We start from the raw sequence: 22,218 nt of genomic DNA, 5'->3' as shown, positions 1-22,218 counted from the left end.
TGTCGGTCGGCCCCGTAGCACTCGCTCTGCTACACAGAGATTTCAACTTTTCATGCAAAAGACAAGAGAAGGCAAGAGAAAAAAGGCAAAACACAAGGAAACTGGTGCTTCACTTGAAGGTGGGGATGTTGTTGTGTCTTGTAAGCCCATATAGGCTGGGCACCTTAGAGGTGTATATCACATTAAAGGTATTGTGACATGAAAAACACATTTTTCTTGATTTTTTGTGTTTTGTTGGGTGTCTTGACATCAATTACACCCAAAAAACAACGAACTTTTAACATTCAGTGTATTGTGTGCTTTCTGGGATTTTCCGCATAACTGTGCAAAAACGGCGCACCTGGTTTGGTGGCGGATCGTTACGTAACGATCCGCTAAATCACCGCCCCCTCCACCCAGCTCCCTGCCTCCTCTCTTCTCCAGCGCACCATAAAGGCTGATTTATGGTTCCGCGTTACACCGACGTAGAGCCTACGGCGTAGGGTTACGCGGCGACGCGCACCGTACGCTGAACCCTACGGCGTAGGCTCTGCGTCGATTTAACGCGGAACCATAAATCAGGCTTAACACGGAGCTGTTTAGAGCCTCTTCTGTTCTAATCACCGGAGGACAACTGCTAAGAAGACCCGCGGCCACTGACTGGACTTAAAATAAGGGGACACTTTATTTACATGCCTTTATTTTTATGATTGTTTGCTGTGGTTCGCCCTGCTGCTTTTCCGTGCATGCTTCGCCTGTCGCTCCCGGCTTAACTCTCCGACGCCGCTGTGAGCGTATTGCTCGCGGGGAGCTGCGGTCCCGGTCCTCTGGTCCCGGTTGGACTTCATCACCGGGCTGTAGTCGCCCTGTCTGGGCTGTGTGTCGGTGTTTGTGATTCGGTGTGCGCGCGTGTGTGTGAAGACGGCAGAAGTGTGTAGCGGTTGGTTGGAGGAGGTTTGGAGGAGGAGCGGGGCAATGATTGACAGGAAAGGGGGAAAAGGACCCGTTTTTCACGGCGCAAAAAAACACTGTCATAAAAAGGACAGAATGGAGTACTAGAGTGAAGTTTTTCTTGTTACGCTCTTTTAGACACATTTAAGGGATGTTGGCCAAGACTTTTAATAGTGTTAAAAGCATGTTAAAAATGATGTCACAATACCTTTTAATAAACAATTCATTCATTCATTCATACATACAGCGACTTTGTTCTTTATTCCTCACGTTTGCACCTCGATAATCACGTTGGAACAACTTGTCTTTATTTCTGCAACAGAGGAATCCGATCGTGATGCTCCATGTTTTAAATATAAGTTCATGTCGTTCACCATGGCAACCTTCTCTGTATGTCGTAAGACTCTGAATACGTACATTAAGTAAACTGGGATGAGGAGCCAACTTAAGTTCTGGTGTCGGTTCTTAAAATACAAGCGAGATAAGTGTAATGATGCACTAACGCTCACAAAACGCTCATATTCACAAACCCGTACGAACATAATAAAGCCACAACTCTTCCCCCAGTTTAAGCTCCGTCAGATCTAGCTGAGGTGACATCGTGGACTGCAACACAGCTGTCGCTCACACAACCACATAAATCAGTAGTTTCTTTACTGAACGAGGTTCTATAGAACCCAACTACAGGACCAGAACTTGGTTTGTTTCCAGTTTCTGCTGGAAAGTTGGACATTTTAACCGGTAGGTTGATGGAACCATGGACCCGTAGAGGAACCGCTGGTCCGGACCTCCGTTACGGGTCAACGGTTTTTTTTTATACTTTTTTTTATTTAGGCAACAAAGAACCTGACATCATGGGTGTTACAAAGTCAAGGCAATACAATTTCTTCCATACATCGTGCTACCGTGTCATATCTTTGTTAGTGTGCATACGTAATCCATTTTTCCCAGTACCTGTCACATTTCTGCAGTTCAAGTTTCAATACAAAAGTGAGTTTCTCCCAGAGGTGTCTTCAGTATTCACATTCATTACTCAGGTAGAAGTATAGATACTAGAGTTTAAAAATACTCCTGTACAAGTTGAAGTATCAACTCAAGTTTTTTACTCAAGTAAAAGTATAAAAGTACTGGTTTCAAAACTACTTAAAGTATAAAAGTAAAAGTAATGTAAGGGCGAAAAAAACCCTTGAGGACAAAAGCCATTGAAAATGAATGCATCTTAGTATAATGCAAATATATTAAAGAAGCATATATGTGTACTATTGAGCATTAACATGTGTTAATATAAATATATTAAAGAAGCATATATGTGTACTATTGAGCATTAACATGTGTTAATATAAATATATTAAAGAAGCATATATGTGTACTATTGAGCATTAACATGTGTTTCAGAGAGCAGCAGATATGATGACTAGTTGCCTATAAGTATTGTAATGGTGCAAAAAGTCAAACTTCATGTTCATGTTATCATTTATCCTAACCTTTATTGGAATGTACATCCAAGTTTAGTTGCAGGAATCTGAGGGAACGGATGTAAGAACAAAACTGGACAAGAACATCTGAAACAACCACAACCAAATTCTGTTTTTAAAATGTAAGGAGTAAAAAGTACAGATAATTGTGTGAAAATGTAAGGAGTAAAAGTAAAAAGTCGTCTGAAAAATAATTACTCCAGTGAAGTATAGATAACCAAAATTTCTACTTAAGTAACGAAGTATTTGTACTTTGTTACTTGACACCTCTGGCCTCTCCATAAAATAAACACCTTCTACAATCTTCAGCCACTGATCTTTCGTTGGAGGGTCAGCCTGCAACCAACTACGAGTTATCGCTTTCCTGCTGCTTGCCAGAAGTATCTTCAGCAAATATTTATCTTTAAGAGGAACCGTTTCTGGCATCTTTCCTAAATATAGTGTGATGAATGAGCAATCTAACTCCACTCCCAACATTTCAGATATGGCAGTTGCCACCTCCTGCCAATATGGCTGTATCTTTGGGCAAGCCCAGAAAATATGGTAATGGGTTGCCATTTTCTTCCATTATGTATGCATTAGAGAATAGAGTCAGCAGGGTTTTTAAATGAACACTAATGACATCCACAAATGATCTTTATTTAAAATGTATCTGACCATGACAGAGTTCATGTAACACCACGTCCATGTATGCAGAAGAAAAACTCAAGTACAGATAAATATTCATGGTTCATTTGTACAGAAATTAAAGCTGGAAAACATGTCCAACAGAAAAGAAGCCCAGACCCGGCACACGACTGGTGCTGGTCCGGGAGGCAGCTCATTCAGCAGGAGCAGAACTCTGATGGCACTAAAAACATCTGAGAGCTTCTGCTGGAGGTCCTCCTTCTGGGTTTTATAGTTGTGATTAACTGGTTTTAGGACCAAAAAGCCTCCCACTTGCTGAAGTAGAGCAAGTACAGAAGCTTTTATTAAGAAAACAAAAGTGAAATCATATAAAATCTAACTGTGGGTTTCCTTTAAAGCCAGTGTATGTAGTAATAGCTGTGTGTCCCGGTAGGACACGCTGCCCCCTGTGGTCAGACGGGGCAATGCTACATACACTGGCTTTAACGCCCAGTGATCTGAAGGAGGGCAGATGATTGGAGCAGAAGTCGTGTATGTTTGACTTGGACACGATGGAGACGTCACGGCAGCATCCGGGCCGGTTTGTCCACCGGTACAAGAACACGACCAGAACTTCCAGCTCAACGATGACATGAACAGAACACATTCATCTGCAGTTTTAGTGCTTTTCAAGAGATGATTAAAAACAAGTAACAGTGCTGTCGGACCGTCGCTCTGAGGTAACTCCAGGAGGCTCTGTGACTGGGTCAGAACCAGCACCAGTAGCCCCGCCCCCCTGGGCCCGGCCCGGGGGATTATCTGGCGTCGTTGAGCTGCCGGGCCACCGTCAGGATCTCCTTGGCTCCTTTACTCAGCAGCAGCTCGGCCAGGCCGAGGCCCAGCCGCTCGGCCCGGTCCTGGGCGTCGGCCGGGACTTTGGTGGCCGTGACCCCGACCCGCTGGACCTGCTCGTCCACCTTCTCCGGGCTCTGAAAAATTTCATACATCACATGAATTTAGGTATAGTTTCTGATATTAATTCTGATATAAAGTATTAGTAGATGTTGTTCAGCTGAGAGTAGACCTTTTTTATACATATAGTTAGTGCTGGGCGGTATACCGGTTCATACCGAATACCGGTGTTTATTTTTCTTATAATATGAATTTTTCATATACCGTAATACCAGTGAGTGTACAGTAGCGTACACAACGTTGGGAACACCGCGCGGCGTTATGTTCCGCCGACACTGTTTGTGAGGGGACTGTTTAGCAGTAGTGATACACCGATTGTTCGGTAACCGAAATTGTTCGGCCGAAAATGGCAAAAAAACACTTTCGGTGTTTGGTGGAATAAGTGGGAAAAAAAACGAACAATTAATAACGGCGTTGTAAAATAAAGGAAATAGACTGGCCGCTCCCGTACCGGTTGCGCACCACATACATAAATCGTTGGCCAACCAAAAAGTAACCATATAAGAATTTTACCTAACATTCACCAGGAGGTGGAACCAAAACAACATAATGCTGGGAAATTAAAACATGTTCAGTTTTTTATGTTCAATTAATATTTTCTACCTTGTAATTTTGTAAAAGATTTTTTTCTTTGAAAAGCATGACTAAATCAAATTTATTTGATTTATGCATCCTCCTCATGACAGTAAAATAGGCCATTCTAAGCCAATTTACTGCAGCAATTCCTTTCCAAATCATTAGAAAATGTGGTTAACACCCAGTTGTGCATGAAAAAAAAAAATACCGTGATATACCGTGAAACCGATATAATTTTTAAAAATACCGTGATATAAATTTTTGGTCATACCGCCCAGCACTACATATAGTGACTGGTAGTACTAGTCAGTACTCGAGTTGTAAAAAAATAAAATAAAATCAGGGGGGATGGTGGATTTTATCATATGGGGACAGATAATTTGTGCTGATTACAAATAATATAATATATTACAAATAATAGCAGTGACCAAAACACCTGCAGAAATACTGCAGGAATGACATAGCAGCAGTTAAATGCAGCCTTCTGTAAGCTTTAAATATCCACTGGGCTTACATCAAATACATCAAAACACAACGATAAAAAACACTTTTCTGAACTTATCAATATGACTCTGTCCTTCACAGGATAAGTAAAATGGATCACTGCAAAAACTCACAATCTTAACAAGAATATTTGTCTTATTTCTAGTTAAAATGTCTCATTTTAGTAAAAAAATCTCAGTCCACTTAAAACAAGACTCACTGGAAAAAAACAACAATTTTCACCTGTTTCAAGTAGATTTTCACTTGAAATAAGTAGAAAAATCTGCCAGTGGAACAAGATTTTTTTGCTTGTAATAAGAAGATAAATCTTGTCCCACTGGCAGATTTTTCTACTTATTTCAAGTGAAATTTTACTTGAAACAGGTGAAAATTGTCAAATAAGTTATTTTTCTGGTGTTATTTTTCTGGTGATGACTCTAAATGGTGAAATAGCAATAAAACCACATTCATTGATGAAATGACACAAGGGATGGAGAGGAGGAATGGCAGTTTTACAGGGGGGATGATTTGGACCATTTTTATTTCAGGGGGGGATGCCGTCCCCCCTCATCCCCCCTCAACTCCAGTACTGAGTGTAACAATATATCGGGCCACGAAATTTTGCGATACAAAAACGTCACGATACGTGTCGTGGAGGTTACAAACTGTAGTGCAATATTGGGCTATTAATATGAATATATTGTGTTTACTAGTAACATCCTATTGGTGCAGCGGGATCACGTGACGACCTCGACCCGCGGACCAAAATCTGACTCCGCTCAGAAGAAACTAGTACCGTTTTGCGGTCCCGATCACGGGACTCTTTGGGGTTTTGAGCTCTGAACTTTTACTTCTAAGGTGAGCAAGAATCAATCTTTTTTCTGATGTAAAGATTGTGTCGTCCCCAAAGGTGTGAGGATGAAACGATAACGGGGTTCACCTTACGGCCTCAGGCTGGAGCAGGTGAAGCTCTGAGCTCTGGAACAAGATAAATAACAGTCATGGTGCATTGGGGACTTTTCATAGTTTATTCATTTACTTTTATCTATTTATTTAATATTAGAGTTTAAATTCATGGAAAATAAAAAAGTCAAGTCATTCATGAAACTATTCAGTTTGTGGCTAAATATTTGTACTTGTATGAAACTGAAGATCATAATGCAAACCTGACATTTACTTTTAGTTCAGTTTGTGGAAAATGGTTGGCCTGGCTTTCCCTTTAAAACTTAAACAGTTATAAAAGCATTACAAACTGTAACAATAGGGCAAACGTACAGTATTGTTTTGTATTTTTCAAATAAAAGACTATTTTTTCCAGTCATATGTTCCTCATTCATGGTTGTTAATAAAATACTGCTATAATATCGTATCGTGACGTCAATATGGTGTATCGTACCGTATGGTGAGATTAGTGTATCGTTACACCCCTACATTTGAATAAACCCAACATGGAGGTCCAGGTAACGTGTGAAAGGACGGAGCAGTCCGGTTCAGTACCAGTCCTGGACCCGGCCTCCTCCCCAGGACCGGAACCCCAGTGTCTCTCACACCGTGGACGACCCAGGAGCCGCTCGTCTTTGTCGTGGTACATCGTCCCACTGGTCCCTCCACTCTTCCTAACAAGGTCTGCTCCTGAAACTTCTGCTCTAAAGTCACATGACTAATCTAAAATAAAGGAAACACGTAAGTAACTACAGTGTAAGGTGAGTATAAACATCACCAGAGCAGAGGAAGGGAGGACAAACAGCAGAAACTGGACTAAATACGCCACTTTTAGACGTCTGGATTCACTGCTTTTGTTTGCTGTCACTAAAAGGATTAGTTCCTGTCAGATAAAACCATCAGCAAGCTCTTCAGGAAGCTCTAGCGCCTCCTTGTGGAACAGATGCTGAACTGTAGGTGTTTGGACAAGGAACGCAGGAATTACCCAATCAGAACGGAGATAAGGTTGTATGTTTGCTAATTGTAGAGGTTTAAATGAGAACGTGAGATACTTGCTTATGGCTTACTCTGTTCCAGTCAATTGTTAGCAAGAAGCTACGTCCACAAAGCTGTTCTCTCATTGGTCAGAAACAAACGTGGAAGGAGTTTCTTCGTCCGTACAACGGGAAAAACAACAACTATGGAGCATCGTAAGCGAGTGTGGATTTGTTTCTGTGTTCTGTGTGGATTCTGTTCTCACTGCAAACGAACCGCTCCAGTTCTGGAATGGCAGCGAGCCGAGACCACCTCTCCTAGGAGATCTCGGCTCGCTTGTTTTGTCCTGCATCCTAGAGCGATTGCTGTGTTCACATGTACCAAACCAACCGATCTTTAGGGAGAAACGCTCCCTGTTTCAGAACAACTGCTCCAAACAGGACAGGAGTGAAAGCACCCTAGGACTAAACCGTGTGTTCCTGCCTGAGGACACTGATCCATGTTCATGCTGACATGACCAGACCGTGGAATATGTCGGCTTCAGCCTGTCAGTCCAAGTACAAGGACCAATGTTCCAGCGGGCCAGACGGAGGGACTTGTGGAGGAACCTGTGGGGACTCACCGGGTCACCGGCGGCCGTGCTGGTCTGCATGGTCTCCTTCAGACTGTCGGATCCATCCAGACTGTACACGGCTCCCGTCATGTAGAGCTGTGGAAACACCAGACTTAACTCTCACCAACATCTCCTCATCCCCTCACTGGTCCAGGACCGTGGTCCAGAACCGTGGTCCTGACAGGTCTCAGTGGTTCTGGTGGATCAGGGTTCTTACCTGGCCGTCTTTGATCTGGGTGTAGACGGCCACCGGTACGCTGCAGCCCCCTTCCTGCAGAGACACACCCACACATTTACAGGAGGAAACCCCGGGGAGGGAGAGTGATGGAGAGGGGGGGGGGGGCAGAGAGAGAGTAAAGCCTGATTCAAGGTTCTGCGTTAAACCAATGCAGAGCCTACACTGTTGCCGTGACGCCGTCGTGAACCCTTCGGACTTATCCAACACTCAATTTCCCGCGGTGCAGTACCCCCCCAGAGCACTAGTTGATACTTTGTTTAGCTTCCGGTTTTTCCGCTCACAGTGAATCAAAGAGATAAGGACAACTATTGTGCACTCATCTCACTCATCTCATCTTCTCCCGCTTTATCCGTTACCGGGTCGCGGGGGCAGCAGCCTCAGCAGGGATGCCCAGACTTCCCTCACCCCAGACACCTCCTCCAGCTCTTCCGGGGGGAGTCCGAGGCGTTCCCAGGCCAGCCGAGAGACATAGTCTCTCCAGCGTGTCCTGGGTCTGCCCCGGGGTCTCCTCCCGGTGGGACATGCCTGGAACACCTCAGTAGGGAGGATCCAGGAGGCATCCGGTACAGATGCCCAAGCCACCTCAGCTGACTCCTCTCCTCTGAAGGAGCAGCGGCTCGACTCCGAGCTCCTCCCGGGTGACCGAACTCCTCACCCTCTCTCTAGGGTTTTTTTTTTGCACTATTGTGCAAAAAAAAAAAAAAAAAAAATATCACACACACACAAAGAAAAGAGCGGTGAAAGTTCACGACTGCTTCACAAACTGGAACCAGAAATGTGTTGCTACCAAGCAAACCAATCACAGCACTCTCGGTCTGCGTTGGGTCGTAGTTCCATGTTTTGGGAGGTGCAGGTCAGGCTACGGTGTAGCTACGGAGAGACTCCCGCGTAGCCGTGTACACTACGGCGTAGTTTTAACACAGAACCAGAATTCAGGCTTTAGGGGGAGAGTTAAAGAGAGTGATATATAGAGAGAGAGATAGAAATAGAGTGAGACAGAGAGAGTGATAGAGAGAGAGAGGGGGCAGCACCAGGTGTCGGAGGAAGGCTCTCTCAGCGATGCAGCGCAGCACCGTGTCGGGGTCGTGGAGCACCGACACCATCTCCAGGATGTCTACATCTCTGGACCGACACTCCACCGCCAGAGCCCCCTGGAGAGAGAGACACACACAGGCACACAATTGAGACTGGTGGTCACAACAACCCAGTGATTCTAACATTACCGTGACATTAGCTGCGTCCAAAATCCCATACTTCCACCCTAATGAGTAGCAAAAACAGTATGTGAGATGTTTTAGTGCGTCCGAAACATTAGTACGTACTCAATAGTATGTACTATCCATACTCATTCTGGAGAAATGTATTAGTGTGGATTGATGGACACTAGCTAAGCAGAAACTTCCCACAATGCAATGCAGCGGTGTTTGGTTGCTAAGTGATACGTATATGTCATAAGTATAATAATATTATTATATAATATTGGTATATAATAATATTATATAATGTCATCTTGTTTGGGCCAGGATAAACAGGAAAGAGCGGAGCGGTGCTGCTACTGCTGCTGTGACAGGAGCTGTTACCATGGTAACAACCCCCCCTCCCAACGGCAGGAGGTGCCGTGTGGCTCTGAGTAGTACGTCCTAATGCATACTACTGATATTTACTCAAAACTGTGCCGAACTTAAGTATACTTTTTGAGTATATACTGTTTAGTTTGGCATTTCAGACGCACCGCCTGTCTCATCTGACCACGTTTCCATGGTGACAGTGAGGAGGGGGGGCTAGACCCGTCAATGGACGTTTTCAGGACCAGAGGGCCACCTGCCACTGTTGGGCTAAAGGGAGTTTATACCTGCCAGTGTTTCTTTTATATTAATGTAATAATTACTCGGGGGTCATGTTGAATCGAGGACCATTTTGGAAGTTGGAACTGCAGGAATAATAAAAGGGTTCCTCTGATGCTGCACCTGCAGCTCCACAAGAACATGTTCTCCAAGTCTGAACACTTGTGTTAACAGATGTGGTTTGAGGGAGGAGCGGGTTCCGGTGCTGTAGCGTGTTGGACGTGTTTGACGTCTGAGCTGGTCTCACCTGTCCCACGGCGTACATGCAGTCCTCCGGTCCCAGGATCTGTTGGAGGAGAACACAGCTCAGTTTCTAGCGCCACCTACAGGCCAGGCTCACGTGTGTGGGGGGACGGGGCTTCTGGTACCGCGCTGATCCGGTTCTCCCAGCCCATCCTCTTCAGCCCGGCCGCCGCCAGGATGATGGCGGCAAAGTCCTGCTTCTCATCCAGCTTCTTGAGCCGAGTGTTCAGGTTCCCCCTCTGAGGGCTGGAGTTGAGGAAAAACACCTGGAACCCACCAGTTTGAGGTCCCAGGGGGACCTGGGTCTCCACCCGGCAGGAGACCCGCTTCAGACCCTCTACAGAACCAGGATCCTGCATCCATACAACAACAGGACCGGCCAGGACCAGACCTCTGATCCCTGCAGATCCAGGGTTCAACCCCACACTGCAAAAACTCAAATTTTACCAGGAATATTTGTCTTATTTCTAGTTAAAATGTCTCATTTTTAGTCAAAAAATCTCATTACTCTTAAGACAAGAATCATCACCAGAAAAATAACTTGTTATTTGACAATTTTCACCTGTTTCAAGTACATTTTCACTTGAAATAAGTAGAAAAATCTGCCAGTGGGACAAGATTTATCTTCTCATTACAAGCAAAAAAATCTTGTTCCACTGGCAGATTTTTCTATTTATTTTAAGTAAAAATCTACTTGAAACAGGTGAAAATTGTTGTTTTTTCCAGTGACGAGTCTTGTTTTAAGTGTAATGAGATTTTTTTGACTAAAAATGAGACATTTTAACTAGAAATAAGACAAATATTCTTACCAGGAAAATCTTACCAGGAATATTTGTCTTATTTCTAGTTAAAATGTCTCATTTTCAGTCAAAACATCTCATTACACTTAAAACAAGAGTCATTACCAGAAAAATAACTTGTTATTTAACAATTTTCACCTGTTTCAAGTAAATGTTCATTTGAAATAAGTAGAAAAATCTGCCAGTGGGACAAGATTTATCTTCTCATTAGGGTTAGGCTTCTGGCAGATTTTTCTACTTATTTCAAGTGAAAATCTACTTGAAACAGGTGAAAAATTGTTGTTTTTTCCAGTGATGAGTCTTGTTTTAAGTGTAATGAGATTTTTTTGACTAAAAATGAGACATTTTAACTAGAAATAAGACAAATATTCTTGTTAAGATTTTGAGTTTTTGCCATGCACCCTGTGGACTGGGAGGAGACCCGTCTCAGAAAGGATACGATGTCCTTGAACGTCAGGTGGGGGAACCTCCTCTTGAGCTGAGCGGCCCGGCGCAGCGAGCTGGTGCCGATCACGCTGCACACAAACGCACCGTCAGGTCCATGAACACACCACGGGGATTAAGACAACACTGAAGGAGCGTACCTGCAGTCTGGGAGGGTGTCCAGGGTCTTGCCTGCGTGGCTGGGGTGCAGCACCACTGCATCATGGGGGTTCTCCCTCCTGGAACACACATGCATGTGAGGACAGGAACGATAGGTCCAGATCCAGACCTGCAGGTCCTCTACAGACCACTAGGGTCCAGATCCAGACCTCTACAGACCACTAGGGTCCAGATCCAGACCTGCAGGTCCTCTACAGACCACTAGGGTCCAGATCCAGACCTGCAGGTCCTCTACAGACCACTAGGGTCCAGATCCAGACCTGCAGGTCCTCTACAGACCACTAGGGTACATAATCACTCGCTTGAATCGACGCTTAAATCGATGCTGAGCCTACGGCGTACCCTACGCCGTAGGCTCAGCGTTGGTGTAACGCGGAACCATAAATCAGCCTTTATTCTGGCGAGATCTGAAAAAACTTTGCAACAACGAGCAAGCGAGTGATTATGTACATTCACTGAGTGAAAATTATGAAAGTAAAATAAATATTTCTCGCTAGAAATGTTATCAAAAAGCATTTTTATGCAGAAACTAACTCAAAATATTGATTTTATTCACTAAAAAATGAGAAATGTCCACCATGTTTTTTTGTTTGATTCAGTCTGCAAATGATGACGTAAAGCATTCTGGGAAATTTTCTCTGGCCCTCAGTCGGCGAGTCAGCATCTGAAATCCCTCGCTGTGAAGGGCTAGATTCATACAAAGAGGAATTGGGGCACCACTACCCTCGCGCAAAATTTAGGGGTAGGGCTGAAAAGTAGGACTAGAGGGGGCATTGGGACTGGCCCTAAGTCAGAATTGTCGTTGATGACAGCAACTTTGTCTGAGAGAGCAGCCGGACTGCGTTGACTTACTTGAGCACGGCTCCGATGGTGAACCCTGGGGGCAGCGTGGTGGGGAGGTCTTTGAGGGAGTGGACCACCAGGTCGACCCTGTCAATCACACACAACGCCGTCATTCCTGTGCTCGTTCCAGCTGCAGACGGAGCCGCTGCCACATGACCACGGCAGACTCTCCTGCAGGGGCCTGACAGGACCGGACCGCCTGCAGACCCCCAGGTTCTGGGGACCGGAGGACCATACTCACTCGTTCCTCTCCAGGGCGTTCTCCAGCTCCTTGGTGAACAGACTCTTCTCCCCGATCTGCGTTCAGACACCAACAAACACGCTTCTGTCAGTTCACCTGGTACTGCATGAACACCACACACACACCTCTGCACCTCTGAACGCGGGGCTCACCTTTGACAGCGCCGTGTCCAGGATCTTATCTCCAATCGTCGACATGGCAACTGAGGGGCACAAGACACGAGGTCAACGTGGGTAACGAGCGGGAAACAGGGCAGATGTCACGGCACCAGACCTGGAACACCTCAGCAGGGTCCAGACTATCAAGACCCGCTACTCTCTGGGTCCGAGGGTTTGAACTAGAGGGCTGTGTTGGGATTGGGCCCCGCCGGGTCCCGCAGGACCCAACGCAAATCTGGCGGGAGCAGGCGGTTTGAACTTTGCTGCAGGCGGCTAAAAAAAACACTGCAGGATCGGGATGTAGTCTAGCAACAAGATGGAAATCAATGACATGGAAAAGAACCTCAAACAAGGTCTTTACTAAACAAAGCAAGCCCAGTCAGATATTTGGAGATACTTTGTTTAGTGTCTGTGGAGAATCTTGTAAGAGAGACGCAGGGATTGGAACCTCAGTCGGTCAGCAACATGCTCTTCCTCCACAGCAATGTAATGGACAAGTGATTCATTTGTTAAATTAATTTGATTCATTCTGTAACGTTGTCTATTTTATGTTATTTATTAGTGTTATTTGAGCCACTCAAAGCCTCGTTGCTATAACCTCAATCACATAATTGATACGTGCGCGAAAGGCGAAATAGCTTGTACAATGATGACAATGATGGATTTGCATCTAACTTTCGGTCAGGTGACCTATGACCTGTCAATTATCCATCAAGCTCCACAATGATCATAACATTAAAATCAGATAGATTCGTCTGGACATTATTCTTGGTGCAGGTGGGGAGCTGTTGACCTCGACTGGGGACATCGTCGGACGGTGGAAGGAATACTTCGAGGATCTCCTCAAACCGACTGACATGCCTTCCACTGAGGAAGCAGAGAGTGGGGACTCAGGGATGTGCTCATCCATCACCCAAGCCGAGGTCACTGACATGGTTCATAAGCTCCTCAGTGGCACCGGGGGTGGATGAGATCAGTGAGTATGGGGTCCGGGGCCCTCTACTAAGGGCTGTCCGGTCTCTGTATGATCGGAGCAGGAGTCTGGTTCTCATTGCCGGCAGTAGAGCAGACTTGTTCCCGGTGCATGTTGGACTCCGGCAGGGCTGCCCTTTGTCACCGGTCCTGTTCATAATCTTTATGGAAAGGATTTCTAGGCGCAGCCAGGAGCCGGAGGGGATCCGGTTTGGGAACCTCAGGATTTCATCTCTGCTTTTTCCAGATGATGTTGTCCTGTTGGCTTCATCGGACCGGGACCTTCAGCATGTGCTGGGGCGGTTTGCGGCCGAGTGCGACGCGGCAGGGATGAGAATCAGCACCTCCAAGACCGAGGCCATGGTTCTCCACCGGGAAAGGGTGGCATGCCTTCTCCGGGTGGGTGGAGAAGTCCTGCCTCAGGTGGAGGAGTTCAAGTATCTCGGGATCTTGTTCACGAGTGAGGGAACAATGGAGCGGGAGATTGACAGACGGATCGGTGCAGCGTCCGCAGTTATGCGGACAGGTGTTCCAGGCATGTCCCTCCTCCCTAGGGAGGTGTTCCAGGCATGTCCCTCCTCCCTAGGGAGGTGTTCCAGGCATGTCCCTCCTCCCTAGGGAGGTGTTCCAGGCATGTCCCTCCTCCCTAGGGAGGAGTTCCAGGCATGTCCTTCCGGGAGGAGACCCCGGGGAAGACCCAGGACACGCTGGAGAGACTATGGGCCCGATTTACTAAAGGTTTGCGTGTGTAAAAACGTGTGCAAACTTGACATCACCCGCAAACCAAAGTGCCAGCTGATCTACTAACAGCGTGCAAAGACGACTGCGTCTCTCAAATGAGCAAAATAGCACACGCTGTTCATTTAGTACTTTTGCCCTGATGAATAATCAATATGGGGCGTACCCACCAGAAATCGCTAAATACTGGGAGGGGAAAATGCAAATTGGTCCATTTACCACACGCAATGAGATTTACCAAGCCTGAAAGTTTTTGCGTGGATTGTGATTGCGTCTGTATTTAATACGTTCGAAAGGAAGGTGCTAATCTCCACATGCAAAAGGAGAAATATTTTATTTGAATGTTAAATCGAGTATTATTCAGCAAAAGGTTGCCACAGGAGGCACATTCATTTTTTTATTTGTGATAATAAATAAATCACGTGTTTTCATGGAGAAAAAAGTCTTTCTCATTGTGCGCCTATACTTGTTCTGCAGTTGTCATACCCCAGTGTTGTACTGTATTCAGCACCCCTGCCGTGAAAAGCACCCCCTCGTCTGACAAAAATGATATTCTCATTCCGTGTTCTGTTCATGTTCTGTTGTCCATGTTCTGTTTAGCGTCCAGTTTTGTGTTAATGATTCATGTTTAAATGCGCTCATGGATTCGGGTAAAAAAAAAAAAAAATCGGGTAAATGGTTATTGATGTCATTAATTAATAGCCTGCTTACTGTGTTGTCTTCCATAATATTTGTAAATATATATAATATAAACTCCTAAGTATGTGTTTTTGTGAGTGTGTATATATAAATATATTGAAGTGTCAGTGTGTTGTTTTTTTTCTTGGTCTACTTATCATTGAATATACGAGGGGGTGCTTTTCACGGCAGGGGTGCTGAATACGGCACAACAATTTGCCTCTTCCACTAATATCTCTAACTCCAACTCGTCAAATTTCATTTTGCACTTGCGACTATATCCTGCTTTCCATCCACTCTCCATGGCGCAAAGTTTGCGCCGCAAACCGTAAGACGCGCAACACCTCATTTAAATACTGAGGTTTGCACCTGTTATCAATTGCGCACGCAATCTTAGTTGATCACCCGCAAACCACACGCAAACAGCACGCGCAAACATTTTCAGTGCACACGCAATTTAGTACTCTTTATTTAGGATCTTAGTAAATCGGGCCCTATGTCTCTCGGCTGGCCTGGGAACGTCTCGGAAGAGCTGGAGGAAGTGTCTGGAGTGAAGGAAGTCTGGGCATCTCTGTTGAGACTGCTGATGGATGGATGGATGGATGGATGGATGGATGGATGGATGGATGGATGGATGGATGCTAATGAGGTGTAAAAGGTTCAGCGTTGCTCCTCTGAGGTTGTAATTGTCTTAGACTGAGAACCACTAGGATCAAAATGGTACCAACAAAGTAAGACTTTCAGCTTTGTGGATCTCACCGATCTCCAGGTGGACGTCTGGGTACAGCCCCTTCAGCTTCTCGGCCACGCTGTCCGTCTGGATCCGAGCCAGCTGCAACACAAGCACACGGACCATGAACTGACCGCTAGAACCACGCTAGGACCACGGTTCCACACCGAGCTGGACGCTCCGGAGGAGGAGGAGATGGGGAGGAGGAGGGGGATGACTGGGAGGAAGGAGGGGGAGAAGGGGGGGAGGGGCAGGAGTGCTGCCACAGACGTGGGTGCAGCAGCAGGGTTTTATCTCTGCAGGGAGGAGCTGCAGACGTGCTGCTGATCCAGAACCCCCCCCGTCCGCAGGTCTGGGCGCCTGCTGCTCATGTCTGAATGACAGAGTCAGAGAACAGAACCAGAACCAACCCAGCAGGGGTTGGCTCTGGTTCTGGTCTGAACACCTCCGTGTTAGTGTACCTGGCTCTTCCGGGTCCCGATCCTGATGACCCGGCTCACTCTGCCGTTCCCATCCTGCAAGACAAAGAACAGAGTTCACGTCTGGACTGAACTTCCCCCACGTTCAATCCTCTCAGCACGGCTGCAGGTTTTCCGGTTGTTTCTGAGCCATGTACTGGTCCCTGCTGGGCCCTGCTGGTCCCTGCTGGGCCCTGCTGGTCCCTGCTGGGCCCTGCTGGACCCTGCTGGTCCCTGCTATTCCTTGCTATTCCCTGCTGGTCCCTGCTGGTCCCTGCTGGGCCCTGCTGGTCCCTGCTGGTCCCTGCTGGACCCTGCTGGTCCCTGCTATTCCTTGCTATTCCCTGCTGGTCCCTGCTGGTCCCTGCTGGTCCCTGCTGGTCCCTGCAGGTCCCTGCAGGTCCCTGCTGGACCCTGCTGGTCCCTGCTGGACTCACCCTGGTGTACTTGTAAGGTCCTTCCTCCATCCTTGTGCTTGCTCGTGGAGCTGCTGAGAGTCTGAGAGCGTGTGCTGCACTGACGGAGGTCCTATTTCCTCCAGATACTGACAGGTTCTTCTCACCGGACCGCCCCCAGGACCTCCACCCCTCCACGGCTCTGCTTCTCACAGATAAGCTGCAGATTCAGAGTCCGTTGTAAAAGGGAGGGGCGGGTGGCTAAGGAGGGTCCTGAGGTGTGGTCGGACTGCAGTCTGAGACAGACTCGTCCAGAACTGCTCTACGGTTTAATCCAGTCATGCACAAGTTAGACTAGATGCGGCTAGATTGGGCTTTTCTGAGTTGGAAGGCCAGCAACCTGCTGGCTTTATTCCCCATCTCATAATACTTTCTATTCACATATCTCAGGGCTCCCTCTGCCTTATATGTCAGAACCTCATCTAGTTGTTGTCTAACTTCCTTTAACTTTTTAAGAGTGTCTTTCTTTCCAAATTGTTTGTGCTCCCTTGTTAATGTTTTTACTTCAGCTTCCAATCCTTGTTGTTTTGCTAACCTTTGTTTCTTAATCCTATAGAAATAATCTTCCCTCTCATCGTGGCTTTACTGGCATCCCATACAACTGACGGGGAGACATTACCATCGTCATTTATAGTGAAATACTCAGTCAGAGCCTCTTTTAGTTCCTGCCTGATATTTGTATCTGTTAGTAACGAGACATTGAGTCTCCAATATAATAATAAAATAATAAAATGGTTATTTACTCCTAGATTTATTTTCATGGTCACAGGGCCGTGGTCTGAGATAGAGATTGGTTCAAGTGTGCTTTCTTTATCCTTTATAGTTCAGTTTTTGATATACAAAAGAGGTCTATCCTTGAGTAGCTCCCATGTACTTGAGACATACAAGTGAAATCTCTCATTAGGGTGGAGCTGTCGCCAAGTGTCTACTAAACCTAGTTCCTTCATCATGTGTGATAGTCCCTTAGACATTTTGGATTGAGATTCTCTTGTTGCAGGTAGTCTATCCAATTTTGAATCCAAGCTGCAGTTAAAGTCAGCCCCCACTATTATAATCCCCTCACTTTTGTCTGCCAGTAAAGTTGCTATTTTTTTAATAAAATGAGGACAGTCTTCATTTGGGGCGTACACATTAAGTATAGTCATCCTTATTCCTCCTATTGTGCCTATGACCATTACATACCGACCTTCATCGTCTTGGAAAATTTGGTCATTTCAATTTACTTTATTTGTTGAACAGGGGCCGTACATTTTAATAAACAAAAGTGTAAATATGCATGGTTGTAGCCAGAGGCTAATTTCCAACATTCGTCCCTGTGCCAAATTAATGCCAGACACAGAATCGAACACAAGCAGACATATGACATCCATACATATGTCATTGTTGTAGTACACAGATTTATTAAATGATATAGCAACCCCTCTCTTCTTTTTCCTCCCACATGATGCACTGTAGACCTGGTCTACCCACTCTCTCTTCAGTTTTAAATGCTCCGTCTCTGACGGGTGTGTTTCCTCAATTATGACAACAGAACAATGGAATTTCTTTAATTGTCCCAGGATTTTTTTCCTTTTGACCGGATTACTAATTCCTCTTATATTGTAACTTATGAAATTTAACTCAGCCATGGTCTCTGTATAGTTCTATGATATATCTCCCTACCTGTTTATACTTATATAGCAAAATAAGTCTAACAACTAACAAAATATTACCTGTAGCATGTGTCAGGAAAAGCAAAGAACAAAGAACAAAGAACAGTATATATAACTGTGTCAGATCCCCGGTGATATTGGGGCAGAGAGGTGTGACCTTCCCTCTCTGTGGCAAAAAGCAGTGCAAATGTGACCAATATTACATTAAAATCTAAATAAATGTCCGGATGAGTGTACAGTATCGCACTCATGTATTCAAGCATAGCCTCCTTCCGGACTATATAACACATAACACATACTATCTTTTATCCCTGTGTCATCTAGGAACAACAGAGACACAAAATACAACAACTGGAATACTCACAGGACCAAAAGGATTCAAGAAATGTATAATATACCCATACTATATCATTGTTACAGGCCATTCCAGTTTTTGTATTTTGTGTCTCTGTTGTTCCTAGATGACACAGGGCTAAAAGATAGTATATCATTTAGGCGATAATTGTGTAAAAATGTGTGTTATTTATAGTTTAAAGAGCTTCAGTGACCTCTATTTTGGTCAGAAAGATTCACATCTTAGCTTGAATGAATGCTTAAAAGGTCCCCTTTAAAATTACACCAAAGACAATATTGTGAAACATTGACAGATATCCTGTACATGAGTCTAAACCAGGATATGCAGCAGCATCTAAAATGTAATTTTCTGAAGGGGGTGGTAACTTCATGAGCTGATAACTATGATCCAGCTGCCACTCAGGAAGGGTTTATCATCAGTACTGGAGTTGAGGGGGGACGGCATCCCCCCTGAAATAAAAACGGTCAATCCCCCCTTTCCATCCCTTATGTCATTTCATCAATGAATGTGGTTTTACTGCTATTTCAACATTTAGAGTCATCACCAGAAAAATAACACCAGAAAAATGTGACAATTCTCACCTGTTTCAGGTAAATTTTCACTTGAAATGAGTAGGAAAATCTGCCGGTGGAACAAGATTTATCTTCTTATTACAAGCAAAAAAATCTTGTTCCACTGGCAGATTTTTCTACTTATTTCAAGTGAAAATCTACTTGAAACAGGTGAAAATTGTTGTTTTTTCCAGTGATGAGTCTTGTTTTAAGTGTAATGAGATTTTTTTTTACTAAAATGAGACATTTTAACTAGAAATAAGACAAATATTCTTGTTAAGATTGTGAGTTTTTGTAGTGATCCATTTTACTTATCCTGTGAAGGACAGAGTCATATTGATAAGTTCAGAAAAGTGTTTTTAATTGTTGTGTTTTGATGTATTTGATGTAAGTCCAGTGGATATTTAAAGCTTGCAGAAGGCTGCATTTAACTGCTGCTATGTCATTCCTGCAGGATTTCTGCAGGTGTTTTGGTCACTGCTATTATTTGTAATATATTATATTATTTGTAATCAGCACAAATTATCTGTCCCCATATGATAAAATCCACCACCCCCCCTGATTTATTTTTACAACTCGAGTACTGAGTATCATACCAGAATATCATCTACAGACATGAATCTTTTCAAAAATCATAAGTAAGTTTAGTCACCTTGAGTGGTGCTGACCAGTGAAATGTTGGGCTCTGGCCCCTGGACTATCTAGTTTTACTAAACAGGGGCTCCACGCGAACCAGCCAGCAGGGACGGGTTTTAACCATGTATTTATTGCATTTAATGGTCCCCTCCATGTTTTTATTTTCTGTCATCATGGGTTTATTCTGTCCGTCGTGAACTTGTATTCAAACTGTGCTAACTTTAAGATCCGCGGCTGTTGCCAGTTCACAGAGCCTTCAAAACACTGGATGTTTCTCAGGAAAGGTGAACACCCTGCAGTGACCAGTTCGGCTTCAAAAACCCTGACCAAAGACAGCTTTATCAGGGTCAATTGTAACTTTAATGGTTTTTCTCAGCTGTAGCGACCACGCTGTCGGGGGCGGGGCCATGCCGGCAGATTCACGGCTCCATAACTAAACTGACGTTAAAACGTCCTCCAGTTCTGAGACAGACACAAATCCTTCACTGCGTGTCTTAAATATTCAACCCAGACGGATGTTTAGGGGCTTTGTGCGGGATCGGGGGTGAGTTTGTCTGTTAGTTCCATGGATGTATTATGTTAGTTCAGGTCACCGTCAAAGAGCGGAGCGTCTACTCGCCTCCTGATTGGTCTGTTCCGTCTGAACTTTGACAGAGTGGGCCCCGCCCTCTTCCTCCCGCTGGCCAATAGGAGGCTCCGTCTGCAGACAGACACAAGCCTTAGCCAATCAGCGCGCCCCGACCGCGCCAGGTTTAACAAACGCACGCCGTGTCCCCGGGTTGTATAAAAACTTACTTTAGCAGCTGCTTCCGCGGACATGTCGGTGCTCCTCCTCTCCGTCCTCGTATCAAACCACCCGGCTGTGTGTTTTCCTCCACTCAAAGGCCGTTACAAGGCACCAAATCCCGGTGAAAACCGACAACTCTCCCTCCATTCAGCTTCGCGAGTGCATGATTGGTTCCGCTGATGTCATTGGGCCGCTGGATGTGACGTCACGTCCGCGTTCCGGTTGTCACTTTGCTCGCGCGGATGGCGCGCGCACATCAGGATGTTCTGGAATAACTTCACTTCAGATCTGAACTTGCCCTCTAAATATCTGATCATAAATAAGGTTAAAGAAGTGACTCTGAAAATGATTCAATGTATTTCTACAAAGATACAAAAAGGACATTGATGTGGACTGCTCATTTTGTAAACTGTCTGCAGAAGACTTATGTCATTTATTTTGGTCTTGGCCCACCTCATGTATTTTTTTTTATATCTGTTCACTAATTTCACAACATATTGACTCTGATTTCTCCCTTTCATATGAAAATGTATTGTTTGGATTCTTTTCTTACACCTCTAGCAAAGCAAATAAATTTTACATCGTCAATTTAATTTTGTTACTTGCAAAATTTAATATTCACAAGTCTAAATTCTCTAATCACATACCATCTTTCCCGTCCTTTAAAAATGAATTCAAACAATACATTGCAACAATCCAATATTCTAAAAATAGAAAAGCCATCCAAACCACTAAGTTATGTACTATGTATAACATTTTTTTGAACTGATCTATAATTTCTGTCTGTGACTAATCCCCTGGCATCAACTGTTTCTATATATGTTTTGTTTGTTTTATAATGTATTGTTGACAATTTGAAATAAAGAATTGTGGAAAAAAAGAAAAAAGCACATCAGGATGTTTGGTCAATTTCGTGACAGATATTGAGTGGACAAAAGTTTGGTCGTCACCACAAAGATTCTTTCTAACAAATAAAGTCAAAGAGATCTCTTTTAAATTGATACACAAATTCTACCCTGCAAAACAATATTTATCAAAATTTAAGAAGGATATAGATGTTAATTGTTCTTTTTGCCAAAGGCATCCTGAAACATATTCTCACTTATTCTGGTCATGTGAATTATTCACTTATAAATTCTGGAGGGACTTCCACAAGTATATTGCTGATTCTGTCTTTTCTGATTTTCATCTTTGTTATAGGAATGTTATTTTTGGTTTTCATAATTATAACCACAAAGATAGTGATGCTTTCTTTTTTATAAATCTGTCTTTATTTTTAGCAAAGTTTCACATACATAAGTGCAAATTCATCCACAGAAAGCCTGAACTCTTTGTACTCAAAAAAGAACTTGAACAATATATGAGGACGATCTACTCATGGAAAAACACAAAGGCACAAAAAACCATCGGCATCTGTAAATCGCTGAATTTGTTAACATGAAATTTACTCTCGCACATTATGCTGTTTTTATTTTTATTAATTTATCTTCTTAATTTACATTCAACTGTCTTGTCCTTTATAAATATTTTTTCGTTTATTTCTTTTCAATTTGGTGTTGGAGTCTATCTGTCATTTGTATTTCGCCTTTGATCTTAAGCTTTCATTGTATTTCAAGATTTAAATGAAGAAAAAAAAGAAGCACATCAGGATGTTTATTTTTTTA

The 22,218-nt window shown here is 44.3% G+C and overlaps 1 protein-coding gene across 3 annotated transcripts; it reads right to left on the bottom strand.

Annotated features, from left to right (window-relative positions):
* Window positions 1–3,028: 3,028 nt before the first annotated feature.
* On the bottom strand, window positions 3,029–20,752 carry LOC133441437 (porphobilinogen deaminase-like). Of its 3 annotated transcripts, XM_061718735.1 has the most exons (15): window positions 20,563–20,752; window positions 20,387–20,467; window positions 16,122–16,175; window positions 15,690–15,762; window positions 12,537–12,586; window positions 12,385–12,440; window positions 12,153–12,230; window positions 11,282–11,359; window positions 11,137–11,212; window positions 10,023–10,136; window positions 9,902–9,940; window positions 8,842–8,961; window positions 7,790–7,843; window positions 7,582–7,668; window positions 3,029–4,000 (listed from the first exon to the last, which is right to left on the bottom strand). In XM_061718735.1, the coding sequence occupies exons 1-15, from the start codon at window positions 20,584–20,586 to the stop codon at window positions 3,827–3,829; spliced, it is 1,158 nt and encodes a 385-aa protein (XP_061574719.1). In that variant the 5' UTR covers window positions 20,587–20,752; the 3' UTR covers window positions 3,029–3,826. The 3 variants fall into 3 exon arrangements, with proteins under 3 accessions (XP_061574719.1, XP_061574721.1, XP_061574720.1); XM_061718737.1 differs by lacking the exon at window positions 20,387–20,467; XM_061718736.1 differs by lacking the exons at window positions 20,387–20,467; window positions 20,563–20,752 and adding an exon at window positions 16,556–16,796.
* Window positions 20,753–22,218: the final 1,466 nt, after the last annotated feature.

This window comes from Cololabis saira, chromosome 4, assembly GCF_033807715.1.
Source record: "Cololabis saira isolate AMF1-May2022 chromosome 4, fColSai1.1, whole genome shotgun sequence".
In the NCBI taxonomy this organism is placed as follows: Eukaryota; Metazoa; Chordata; class Actinopteri; order Beloniformes; family Belonidae; genus Cololabis; species Cololabis saira.
This window is presented reverse-complemented; position numbering and strand designations above follow the sequence as displayed.